The sequence below is a fragment of the Pyrus communis genome, chromosome 11 (assembly GCF_041283825.1).
Source record: "Pyrus communis isolate YQ-2024b chromosome 11, ASM4128382v1, whole genome shotgun sequence".
In the NCBI taxonomy this organism is placed as follows: domain Eukaryota; kingdom Viridiplantae; phylum Streptophyta; class Magnoliopsida; order Rosales; family Rosaceae; genus Pyrus; species Pyrus communis.
In genome coordinates, this window is record NC_142575.1 from 4,152,461 (window position 1) to 4,165,407 (window position 12,947).

General features: G+C 40.0%; 3 protein-coding genes across 3 annotated transcripts; 2 read left to right on the plus strand and 1 right to left on the minus strand.

The window, feature by feature from the left end:
• Nucleotides 1-3,559: 3,559 nt before the first annotated feature.
• On the plus strand, nt 3,560-6,482 carry LOC137743180 (uncharacterized). The gene has a single exon (XM_068483069.2). The coding sequence runs from the start codon at nt 3,832-3,834 to the stop codon at nt 6,397-6,399; it is 2,568 nt and encodes an 855-aa protein (XP_068339170.2). The 5' UTR covers nt 3,560-3,831; the 3' UTR covers nt 6,400-6,482.
• Nucleotides 6,483-7,336: 854 nt separating this feature from the next.
• LOC137743179 (uncharacterized) lies at nt 7,337-9,276 on the plus strand. Its single transcript, XM_088679575.1, has 2 exons — nt 7,337-7,341; nt 7,440-9,276. The coding sequence occupies exons 1-2, from the start codon at nt 7,337-7,339 to the stop codon at nt 9,274-9,276; spliced, it is 1,842 nt and encodes a 613-aa protein (XP_088535701.1).
• A 1,188-nt stretch (nt 9,277-10,464) lies between these two features.
• On the minus strand, nt 10,465-12,576 carry LOC137742180 (small ribosomal subunit protein eS4x). The gene is made up of 5 exons (XM_068481967.2): nt 12,449-12,576; nt 12,279-12,356; nt 11,772-11,952; nt 11,556-11,653; nt 10,465-11,165 (listed from the first exon to the last, which is right to left on the minus strand). The coding sequence occupies exons 1-5, from the start codon at nt 12,449-12,451 to the stop codon at nt 10,731-10,733; spliced, it is 795 nt and encodes a 264-aa protein (XP_068338068.2). The 5' UTR covers nt 12,452-12,576; the 3' UTR covers nt 10,465-10,730.
• Between the last annotated feature and the right edge of the window lie 371 nt (nt 12,577-12,947).

Sequence of the window (12,947 nt, forward strand, 5' to 3'; positions counted from 1 at the left end):
TATGATTAAACATTTAAAATAAACTGTGAAAACACTAACTTCGTCGTAGTAATTGACACCGGTTTCATGCCCTACTTGCGGATGCTAATAGTACTTGATGCCATTTATTCAAATTTGGATGAAGATGTTTCTTCCATCTTGAAGGACAACTCTCGTGGTTTTGGGTATTCGGTGGAATGGTGTCTTCGTAGAACTCTAAATATTTTTTGGACACACGAGTCCAAACACCTTCACTTGTTTGAGAAATCCCACTCACACTATCTTCCGAGACCCATCTACAAGCCCTGCAAAGAGCCTTATCTTCTTTTCGGGTCCAAGGCCTACCTTTCATTGCATATGAGGCCATTTGAAAATTATTGAAAAAATTGAAGGAAATATTTTTGGAAGAGGTAAGAAAATATAATGTGAAGAATTGAAATAGAATGAAGTGAGATAGTATGGAATGGTGAAATTATTCGAGAAATGGTGTATGAATGACTTAGGTCTTATAGGAAAAAAAAAGGTTTAAATTCATTAAAAAAAGAAATTGGCCCTTTCAAATTCAGTGGGGCCCACGAGCCCTCTGACCTAGCGGAGACGATTTTCAGACAATTTTCAGCCCTCTGAACCCTTTTGTTAAAGATGAACTTAGTAATGAACCATTAATCATTATGTTTGAAATCTCAACATAATACAAAAGAAAGTTGCTTGAATAACTGATGTGAAAGTGATTGGATGTTTGATGCATTAAATAATAGTTCCAAGTGAAGAGACATGTTGAACAATGAGAAATGCAACACATCGGATTCTCTTTGTGAGGATTCGGGAGATTCGTGAATCGTGTCCATTCATCGTACATCGTGCGGTTCGAAATCATTTTAAATATTTTTTATTTAAAAATAAACATAAACAGTACTTGACAAAAATTGATCGCACGATGTACGATGAACGGACACAATTCATAAATTCCCATGATCTTCACCAAAAGAATCCGAAGAAGATCATGTTAAATCTTAAAATTACACAATACAACTTATATTAATTAGTTTCACTCATAACTGCACTTTTTAAAATAAGATATCAACCGTCTTTTGAATAGTCGTAATCTCACCTATTTATCGTATAACGTACGATCAGTTTTCGTTAGATACTATTCATATTTAATTTTAAATTTTAAAATTTGAAATGATTACTGACCGTACAATGTACGATGAACATGTGAGATTACGGGATCCCTAAGAAAAGGATATGGTCTGTAACTAAAATACTCAGAAACTTAAAAATAAGAATCCTCAATTCCGTTGAGATACATTTATTCACAATCCCAACTCATTTTCTTTATGGAAATCCGACAACATTAATAAAAAAATTGGGCCCACCAGTTGGCCCTTTCAGATTTAGTGGGGCCCACGAGACCTCTGACCTAACCCTTAGTTGGAGACGATTTTCAGACAATTTTCGGCCCTCTGGACCCTTCAGTTGGAGATGAACTTAGTAACGAACCATTAATCATTATGTTTGAAATCTCAACATAATACCAAAGAAAGTTGCTTGAATAACTGATGCGAAAGTGATTGGACGTTTGATGCATTAAATAATAGTTCTAAGTGAAGAGACATGTTGAACAATGAGAAACGCAACACATCGGCCACCTTAGGATTCTCTTTGTGAAGATTCGGGGGATTCGTGAATCGTGTTCATTCATCGTACATCGTGTGATCAGAAATCATTTTAAATATTTTTATTTAAAAATAAACATAAACAGTACTTGACAAAAACTAACCGCACGATGTACAATGAACGGACATAATTCATAAATTCCCATGATCCTCACCAAAAGATTCCGAAGAAGATCATGTTAAATCTTAAAATTACGCAATACAACTTATATTAATTAGTTTCACTCATAAATGCACTTTTTAAAATAAGATATCACCTGTCTTTTTAACAGTCGTAACTAAAGGAAAAGGATCCAACAAGGATCCTTTTCCTAAGATCCTAGGGATCCCGTGATCTCACCCATTTATCGTATATCGTGCGATCAGTTTTTGTTATATACTATTCATATTAAATTTTAAATTTTAAATTTTAAATTTTGAAATGATTTCTGATCGTACGATGAACATGTGAGATCACGGGATCTCTAGGATCCCTAAGAAAAGTATATAGTCTGTAACTAAAATACTCATAAACTTAAAAATAAGATTCCTCAATTCCGTTCAGATACATTTATTCACAATCCCAACTCATTTTCTTTGTGGAAAAGGATCCTCATTAGATCCTTTTCTTGGGGATCCAGTGATTGTGTCTGTTTATCGTACATCGTGTGATCAGAAATCATTTGAAATTTAAAAATTTAAAAATAAATATAAATAGTACTTAACAAAAACTGACTACACAATGTACAATAAACGATCACGGAATTTCCCAGATCTTCAAAAAAAAATTTGGCGAGGAGCCTTTTCCTTTCTTTATATCTTTTTCTCTCTCTTTTACTTTCCACTAATGCATTTCTTTCTTTATGTCACCAAGAACTGCATCACTTTTGCGTGCCAGTTCAGGATCCTTTTCCTCTCTTTAGGATTTGGATCCTCACCGGATCCCTTCCCAGGGGATCATAGGGTTCAACGTACGTGAATCGTTGATCAAAAATCATGCGGCCATAATTTAATATTTTTTATATTTTAAAAAGTAAAGTAACCTCGTTTTACGTGAAAATATAAAAAAGTAAAAAACTATGACCATACGATTTTTTATCAACGATCCACGTTGATCCCCAGAATCCTCAGGGAGGGTATATGACGAGGATCCAAATATTTACATCTTTTTCTCACTCTTTTACTTTCCACTAATGCATTTCTTTCTTTGGATCACTTTTGCGTGCCAGTTGCTGCCGACAATTGGTGAGAAGCTAACATAATGGGACCCGTATGGAAGTGTGTTGTATACACTTGCTTGTGAACCATATTTCCTACCGTTGATGCAATTGCTTTTGACTCCTGGGCATTGAATGGTGAACGAAGAATTCTTCTCCTAAGCATTGAATGGTGAATGGTGAATGGTGAATGGTGAATTTTAGTCCTAGGGCATTGAATAATGAACGAGAATATCCGAAGGCAAGTAGAATAGTCGCAATTGAAGGTAAAATGAGAGAAAATTAGTTAAGATAATTTAGACACATGAGCTAAAGACATACAAATACTCCAATAAAAAAAATTCAACAATAAGACAGAGAGTCGGAGCAAAATGAATAAAGGAAGACCTAGAAAGACTTGAAAAGAGATTTTTAAGAAAACATATGAAATCATTGGAGTTAATGAAAGATTTGGCGCAAAATCAAGCGTGGTGGTATTCTAAGAATTATACAGTCGACTCTACTTAACGAAGTAAGACTTTTGTTGTTGTTGTTGGCATTGAATGGTAAATGAAGAAATATGATGTTAACTAGAAGAAAATTATTAAGATACGCAGAACACAGAACAAAACAACACATATCATTATGCAATTGAAAGAATACATTAAAAATAAACTTTCCTACAATTGTATAATAGTGTATTGTGCCCGTGTTCTTAATAGACTGAAAATTATCTTCTATTAATACCGTGTGAGTTGAAGACCGATATGTGACCCGTTGGCCTAAATCATTACTCGCTTTCCACCGTCTCCCCTCGAGTGTAAATCATTGTGATAACGTTTGTGGCTCAAATTAATTACAAATTAAAAAAATCTACGGAACTCCACAACACACTCTGACGCTGTCTCCTTGAACGAGAGTACGGTTCGCTGCGCTCAATTATCTCGCTTACAACTGCGGGCGATTCCTCACCTCTAGGAGGTTATGCAGAAGCAGCCATGGCGGCGGAAGATACAATGGAGAAGCTAGAAGCCGCAGTGAAAAAATCGGAGTTGAAGCAGAGGACTCTGCGCCAGGCGTACGACTGCGTCCACGCCCAAGCGAAGTCCCTCATGTTCTTTTCCGGACAGTGGAAGGACCTGGAGGACCACTTGGAGTCCACGCGCCGATCCGTCGAGGCTCGATTCCGAGAACTCGAGCACCGCGAGGAGGAAGTCCGAGTCCGGGACGAGGATTTGGAAGCCAGAGAATCGAGTTTCCGCTCGGAGATGCAGGCGAAATCCAATGAGTTGCAAGTGCTTCAGAAATTGATCGAAGCGAGAAAGGACGAGCTGATCTCGCTCCAATCGGTGATTCAAGAGCTCAGCGAAGAGGTTGCTGTTCAGGAGAGGCGGTTGACGGAAGTGGAGGATTTCGTGAGGGAGAAGGAGAGGGAGTGTGAGATCATCGAGGGGCGCATTGATGAGAGGACTAGAAAATTGAATTCGATGGAGGCGAAGGAGCGGGAGGCGGCTGAGCGGTTTGAGGGATTGATGGACAAGTGCAACGCGGACATTGAGTTGAAAGAGAGGGAGTTGGGAGAGATTCTGAGGTCGATCGAGGTGCGAAAAGCGGAGTTTGATTTGAGCGGGGAGGAGCTGGAATCGGCGTTAAGGTCGATTGAGGAATGTGAGAGGGAGTTGAGAGCGAAAGCGGCCGACATTGAGCTGAAAGAGAGGGAGTTGGGAGAGATTCTGAGGTCGTTCGAGGCACGAAAGGCGGAGTTTGATTCGAGCGGGGAGGAGCTGGAATCGGCGCGAAGGTCGATTGAGGAATGTGAGAGTGAGTTGAGAGCGAAAGCGGCGGACATTGAGTTGAAAGAGAGGGAGTTGGGAGAGATTCTGAGGTCGATCGAGGCGCAAAAGGTGGAGTTTGATTTGAGCGGGGAGGAGCTGGAATCGGCGTTAAGGTCGATTGAGGAATGTGAGAGGGAGTTGAGAGCGAAAGCGGCCGACATTGAGCTGAAAGAGAGGGAGTTGGGAGAGATTCTGAGGTCGATCGAGGCGCGAAAGGCGGAGTTTGATTTGAGCGGGGAGGAGCTGGAATCGGCGCGAAGGTCGATTGAGGAATGTGAGAGGGAGTTGAGAGCAAAAGCGGAGGAAATCGAATTGAGGGTAGGAAGGATTAGGGAAATGGATTTGAAAGAGAGTGATTTGGGTTTGCTTGAGAATGCAGTGGAGGAGTGGAGTTGTGAGCTTCAATTGAGAGAGAAAGAGCTCGAAAAATCGAAAGAAGAAGGCGAAAAGTATTTAGATAAAGTCTCCAGGGGACTTCAAGGGAGAGAGATCCAGCTACAAAGGAAGGAGAGCTTACTGCAGAGGAAAGAGAGCCAACTTCAGCAGCAGGCCAGAGAGCTTGCACTGAAACATAAAGAATTGATGAAGGAGATCGTTGAAGAACACACCGAAACTCTGAAGTCGACAGAGAGGCAAATTGAAGATCAGGCCAAAGAGATTGAGTTGAAGCAGAAAGAAATTGATTCTATAAAAAAATCCGCCGAGGAACGTACCCAAAACCTGAAATCGAAAGAGGGCCAACTTGAAGACAGGGCCAAGAAGCTTGAGTTGAAGCAGAAGGAATTGGATTCGATCAAAAAATCCGCTGAGGAACACACTGAAAACCTGAAATCAAAAGAGAGGCAACTCGATGACAAGGCCCAAGAGCTTGAATTGAAGCGGAAGGAAATCGATTCAATGAAAAAAATGGCTGAAGAACAAGCTGAAACCCTGAAATCAAAAGAGATGCAACTCGAAGAGCAGGCAAAGGAGCTGGCATTGAAGCACAAGGAATTAGATTCGATTAAAAAATCCACTGAGGAACACGCTGAAAACCTGAAATCAAAAGAGAGGCAACTCGATGACAGAGCCCAAGAGCTTGAATTGAAGCGGAAGGAAATCGATTTAATGAAAAAATCCGCTGAAGAACAAGCTGTAACACTTATATCTAAAGAGAGGACACTCAAAGACAAGACGAAAGAGCTTGCATTGAAGCAGAAAGAATTGGATTCGATCAAAAAGGCAGCTGAAGATCACACCGAAACCCTGAATTCGAAAGAGAGGGCACTCGATCAACAGAGGAAAGAGCTTGCAGTGCAGCAGAAAGAAGATTCGATCGAAGAATTGGAAGGTACCCTTGCCAGCAAAGCAGATCATTCTCCCGCAAGTAACGAATCCAGCATCGATTTGGATGGTAGAGGTCAGAAACGCAGTACCGCCACTTTTGACTCCGGGTTCCAACCGCAACAACAGCGCAAAAAGAAGGTTCGTCGGACATACGAATCAGCTGTTCCACTGACAGCTTTCGACCCAGGCTATCCTCCGCCATCTGAATCAGCTATTGCACATTATCGAGAGCGAAATTACACCCCAGTAGGCTATCCATCTCGGCATTACAAAAATGGTGGACACCTCCTACACGCCATCCATACTTTTGGTCAGGATCCGGGAATACATTACCGGCCGCATCCCTACTTTCCCGGCCCTCCTCCTACACGCCATCGCGGATATGTTGGTCGGACTTTGTTATAAATGCTCTTGCCATAGTTTGGCTAGTTTTGAAATATAACTTTTAACTTTTGATGTATAAAAAATAAAAACCTTGATTTTGGAGAGACTGTTATTTCTTACGTGCAATCGAGGACAATATTATGCAACTGAAGGGATCGACCGAATGAACTTAAAAAAGCATCTCATCTCCACTGTTAGATAGATATCTAACGGTGGAGATGAGATGCTTATCTAACGGTGGAGATGAGATGCTTTCTTGGTTGGATTTGGCGCACGGTTTGATTGAGTGGTGTGTACTTGCAAAGTATTTGAGAAACAAAGGATTGAACAAAAAAATTCTAACCACCAGAACAATACATCATTTTTACTTTCGAAGTTTTTTAGGTAATTTATAAAACGTTGACTTGAGCCTTACATCTCAATTTCTCTTTCTAGCTATCTTTCCAAATTACCTTCCCCTGTTCTGTAGGACATGGTACTTTAAAATAATAGGTTTTTAGCTAAAGTGGTACCAGAGATTAATATAACTTTACTTTGATCTTTAATATTTAAAATCGATAGAAGTAGACTTTGAAATTGTTCACCGTCAATCATTTGTTTCTTCCATAAAAATCTCCATTAGTTAAGTGTATTTTTGTCAAATCAACCCCTTCACTTGTAATAGTAGAATGACCAAAATAATTGACGGTAGACAATCTCAGTGACCACTTCTATTGATTTTAAATCTTAGTGATCAAATGAAAAATTATGTCAATCTCAAATAACATTTCGACTAAGAAGCCAAATAAGTATTTAAATCCTTGAAAACATGAATTACATTCTTCTTTTTTTCCTCTAGGGCATGCAATTTACCACACTCCGCCTACAAGAGAGCTATTATTTATAATTTAATTTGGTTTCTTGAATAATTTTTATTATCTCATTATCATTTTAATCCTATTTCCTTTATTTTTCCTAGATGCTGTGGGAAAACCACTTTCCTTTGTTTTCTCCTAACCCTCTTTCCTTCAGGAAAACAGTCTCTATTTAATCAAATACGTGAACTTGCTTTAACCATTTAGCACAACTACATTACTCGAGGACCACTTAGCGTCCACCCGCCAGTCCATCGAGGCCAGATTCCGGGAGCTCAAGAACCGCGAGGAGGAAGTCGGAATCCGCAACGAGCAGTTGGAAATCGAAGAGTCGAAGCTCAATTCACAGATGGAGTCAAAGTCCAAGGAATTAAGCGTGCTTGAGGAATTGATTGTAGAGAGTAGGAACCGCTTGCGCTCGCTTGAATCATTGATCAAAGAACACAACGGTGAGGTTGGTGCTAAGGAGGAGAGATTGGAGGAAGTAGAGAATTCTGTGAGGGAGAAGGAGAGGGAATTGAATGAGATTCTGGGGTCGATTGAGGCGAGTACGGGGGAGTTTGATTTGAGAGAGGAGGAATTGAATTTGGTGCTAAGGTTGATCGACGAATGTGGCAAAGAGTTGGAAGTCAAAGAGGAGAAGCTTAGTTTGATTAAGCAATCATTAGTAGAGCGTTCGAATGAACTCGAATCGAGAGAAGCGTTAATTAGGGAAGAAGATTTGAAGGAGAGAGAAGTTTGCTTACGTGAGAAGGCACTGGAGGAGTGGTCATGTAAGCTTGAACTGAAAGTGAGGGAGCTTGAATTGAAAGAGAAGCAAATCGAAGAATCAAAACAAGAAGGCGAAAAGTATTTGGATGCAGTCTCCAGGGAACTTCAAGGGAAAGAGAGCCAACTGCAAGGGAAAGAGAGTTTACTGCAGAGGGAAGAGAGCCAACTTCGGCAGCAGGCCAGAGAGCTTGCATTTAAGCAGAAGGACTTTATCAAGAAAATCGATGAAGAACATGCCGAAACCTTGAAGTCGAAAGAGAGGCAAATAGAAGATCAGGCCAAAGAGATTGAATTAAAGCACAAAGAAATTGATTCGATGAAGAAATGCGCTGAAGAACATACCGAAAACCTCAAATCAAAAGACAGGCAACTTGAAGATCAGGCCAAAGAAATTGAGTTGAAGCACAAAGAAATTGATTCAATAAAAAAGTCCGCTGAAGAACAAACTCAAAACCTGAAATCAAAAGAGAGGCAACTTGAAAAGCAGATGAAAGAGCTTGCATTGAAGCAGAAACAAATTGATTCGATCAAAAAATCCGCTGAAGAACATACCCAAAACCTGAACACGAAGGAGAGGCAACTTGAAGATCAGGCCAAAGAGCTTGCATTGAAGCAGAAAGAAATTGATTCGATAAAAAAATCCGCTGAAGAACATACCCTAAACCAGAACAAGAAAGAGAGGCAACTTGAAGATCAGGTCAAAGAGCTTGCGTTGAAGCAGAAAGAAATTGATTCGATCAAAAAATCAGCTGAAGAACGTACCCAAAACCTGAACACGAAAGAGAGGCAACTTGAAGAGCAGTCCAAGGAGCTTGTAATGAAGCAGAAATCAATCGATTCAATAAAAAAAGGCGCTAAAAAACAGACCCAAATCCTGACATCGATAGAGAGGCAACTTGATCACCGGGCGAAAGAGCTTGCAATGAAGCAGAAAGAATTGGAACATACTAATCAATCCATCATCAATAGGGATGGTACAGGTGCGAAGCGTAGTACCAACACTTTTGACCCCAGCTGGTATCAAGAGCAACAACAGCACAAAAGCAAGTATCCTCGGACATGTGAATCAGCTGCTACACCTTTTCCAGTGCCAAGCTTCACCCCAGTCTATCCACGGCCAAATCCGTCATCTTGGCAGTATGAAAATTATGGACACTACGGGCACTCTGGTACAGCTGCCAACAACTGTGAGTTTAGTGATAGTTTTGGTCACAGTTTTGGTGGCAGTTACCGTGCAATACCAAATCCTGGAGTACATTGCCGATTGACATAGTTTCGGAGCAAGTTTAGGTGAGATTCTTACGTGCAACTGGGGATTATATATATCACGTTGTAGTAGTCGAGTTAGCATCCGATATGTTGTCGTCTGAGCAATGATTGTACCTTTAGTGTGGCACTGAAACACACGAGCTGTGTACACGATTATATTTAGATCCAAAAGGCATTTGATAAGCCTTCAATCCCTTGAAACAATTTTTCAAGTGATTTTATCCTTCAAATTAATAAAATTCAACAAAACCAAGATTGATCAAAGTATACTCATCTTAAAATTTAGCCAAAAAACTCAAACGCGATCGCACTTGATGATTTGGCGGAGGCTTTTGGCAAATCAAGTCACAGAGTTCTTAAGTGTCTTAGGAGGTGAAAACTGCAAAGCTTGGATCTCGCCCAAGAAGATGGTGGACACCATGCAAATCTCCTTACAGAAAATCAATGTAATATGCAAGCTCTTAATTTGTAGTTTTAATTCCTGGGATTTTTGGTGGAAGCAACATTGGAATCAAATTTGAGATGATATGTGAGTTGGTGGGGAGGGAGGATGAGTTGTGAGGACGATGGCATCAACCGGTTTTATTTCCTGGAATTTCCAGAACGAATCGAAAGAGGAGCAAAATTCGATTTAACCCTATTTTGACGTCAGCACATTACATTTAATCTTATTTTGACGGAATAGACAGAACACCGTTAAAGTGGAGAAAAAATCCCTGAAGAACCAAAAGTCTGGATGCCACTGGTTTGAGAGAAATCTCAAAAACCAGTATTCGTTTAAAGATTGTAATGATGAGATTACACAGATAGCCAAGGGGCTTATAAAGATACTAACACAACTCCAGAAAAACTCAGAGGCATTAGAAAATTAAAAACGACATAATCCGGACGGTAATGAAAAAGGTCCGATTTTTTTTACATAATTTGTTTTTGAAGCCTAAACTGCCTTGGATGATTAAAATCCATCATACTTTAGGCTTGCCCTCCGTTGACAGAATCGCACAATGTTAAATATTAATTACAATTCAAAAATCTCCAAAATCTTTAACTAATTATATACAAAGTTAAAGTGCATCAAAATATATACACATGTGGTGGGCTAGCTCACTAACTGAGAAAAAATTTCTGGCCTAAATTTGCGCCAAAAATAAGTTAATAGGTCTAAAACTGGAAAAATTTTAGGACCGATAACTTTTAAAGAACTGATTACGCAAATATCAGCATAACACAGGCAGGAAGTTGATTAAAAATCGTTCAATACACATCTCATTCCAGCACAAAACATAACAGGATTCAAGCCAGTATAGCAACTTAGATAATCCACAATGCACGGCCCCAAAACGAAAGAAAATAGAACCCCGTAAACATAAGCTGATTAAGTAAAACTGCTTAACTGACTCAACTAAGTACCATTTCTAAAACTACAGGAACAACAATCTATAGTCGACGCCATATTGATTAAGCCGTAGCAGGTGTTTGGGCCGCTTGTCGCTTCTTTGCCTCTTCAATGATGCTTAGCTTGATACCCTTGCCCTTGGGAAGAGAAACCCAAGGCTTTGTACCCTTGCCGATGATGAACACATTACCAAGACGGGTTGCAAACTCATGGCCGAGGGCATCCTGCACGTGGATGGTCTCAAAGCTTCCCTTATGCTTCTCCCTGTTCTTAATGACTCCAACACGTCCCCTATTCCTTCCGCCAGTCACCATGACAACATTACCAACATCAAACTTAATGAAGTCAGTGATCTTGCTGGTCTCTAAGTCCAGCTTAATAGTGTCATTGGCCTTGATCAGCGGGTCAGGGTAGCGAATGGTTCGGCCATCAAAAGTGTTAAGATAGGGGATGCCCTTCTGCCCAAACTGCACCGATCGGACCTTGCAGAGCTTGAACTGCTCATGGAATTTATAATACCAAGTTGAATAGTTAATCATCTAGCCAAGAGTAGACAACAAAACTGAACTACATATATTTCAGAAAGTACTCCTCACCACTGACATGTCAATATTGAAAAAGAACAAACAGAAACTTGAAGAAAACTAGACTCCCAAAAAAAAAAAAAAAAAACCCAAAATGTACAAGATAAAAATAGTGTAGCAGGTCCTAAACTTTCTATTTGTAGAATTAGTTAACTGAACCGCCGATACACCTGAACTGTAGCATTTATTTTGCATCAACACAACAACGAATCTAACAATAATGCCAATAATCCCAGTACAAAATGCCCATGATATACATAAGTTAAACAAAATGTATACATTTCTACAAAACTAAGCACCAACCTTTGCCTCCTCGTCTCTAATGGAGTGGAGCCTAAACCGACCCTTGGTGTCAAAGAGCAGTCGAAAATTCTCATTTGTTTTTGGGATCGAAACAACATCTGAAGACAAATGAAATAACTTTAAGCACATTTCTAAGCATCACAGATACACTGCAATAAAATCATTCCGCAAAATAAGAAAACGGAACTAAATACAGCGAAATTTTCTAGAACATACCCATGAAGCCAGAAGGGTAGGTTTTGTCGGTCCTGACCTTTCCATCAACCAAAATATGGCGCTGCATGAGAATCGAAACAACCTCACGGTATGTGAGTGCATACTTCAACCTGTTCCTCAGGATAAGAACCAGGGGAAGGCACTCCCTGGATTTGTGGGGGCCAGATGATGGCTTGGGGGCCTAAACAAACACATTTGGAACAATATTTCAATTAAACCCAAATCAAAATCAGGCAAAAAATTGAAGATAATGTAAAAATTCATCATTTCTTCACTTGGTGTCCCCAAGCAAACACATTTGAAACCAAATTTCACATTAACCCCAAATCAAACTGAAGCAAAAATTGTATAGTTACCGGGAAACTTCATTTTTCACTCGGGAGCCTTAACAAACACATTTAACGATAAAATTTGAATTAAACCCATATCACAATGGAGGACAAGATTGGAGCTTTAATGAAAATTTCTTCAATTTTTTAATTAGGGGAAGAGGGTGTTAGTACTTACAAAAGCACCACCAAGCTTGTCGAGCATCCAATGCTTTGGGGCATTGAGCCGCTTCAAATGCTTCTTCAGTCCTCTGGCCTGCAAAACGCAACATAAACCAACAGTTAACACACACAGCAGAGACCTCTAGAGAGAGAAAGAAGAGGGGAGAGAGAGAGAGAGAGAGGTACCATGTTTGCAGAGTGAGATGCAGAAACCACAGGCGAGGAGGGGGAGGAGGAGGAGACAGAGGAACGAGACGGCGGATAGAGGCTAAGATTTATATGGGCAAGCGAATCGGAGAGGGGTTTTAGGGTTGGGCGATGTGGGGAGCGAGATTCAGTGCGGCCGAGCTCAGAATAGACGGGGATTTTGAGCGGATCTGATTGGTTGTGGATGTGGGACCCATTGAGTCTAGCAACTCATTTGTTTTCTTTCCATTCGGGGACATGGAAGCAAGAACCACCGTCCGATTACTCCACAACCGAAGAAATAAATGATCATGTCCGTCGGCGAACCCAAAACCCATCCTTTTGAGTCGGATCCTTACAATTCCGTGAATTCGTAAATTGTAATTATTAGAAATTATTTTAAATATTTTTATTTAAAAATAAAAATAAATAATATTTGATAAAATTAACCATATAAGGTAATGAACACGATTAACGATAAGACTCAAACAACAGTAAA

Coding starts and splice junctions, on each gene's coding strand:
- LOC137743180 (XM_068483069.2), top strand. CDS start 3,832: ATGGCGGCGGAAGATACAATGGAGAAGCTAGAAGCCGCAGTGAAAAAA.
- LOC137742180 (XM_068481967.2), bottom strand. Junction 11,953..12,278: donor ACAAGCTTGGTGGTGCTTTT/GTAAGTACTAAC, acceptor GTGTTTGTTTAG/GCCCCCAAGCCATCATCTGG. Junction 11,166..11,555: donor TTAGAGACGAGGAGGCAAAG/GTTGGTGCTTAG, acceptor TTCCATGAGCAG/TTCAAGCTCTGCAAGGTCCG.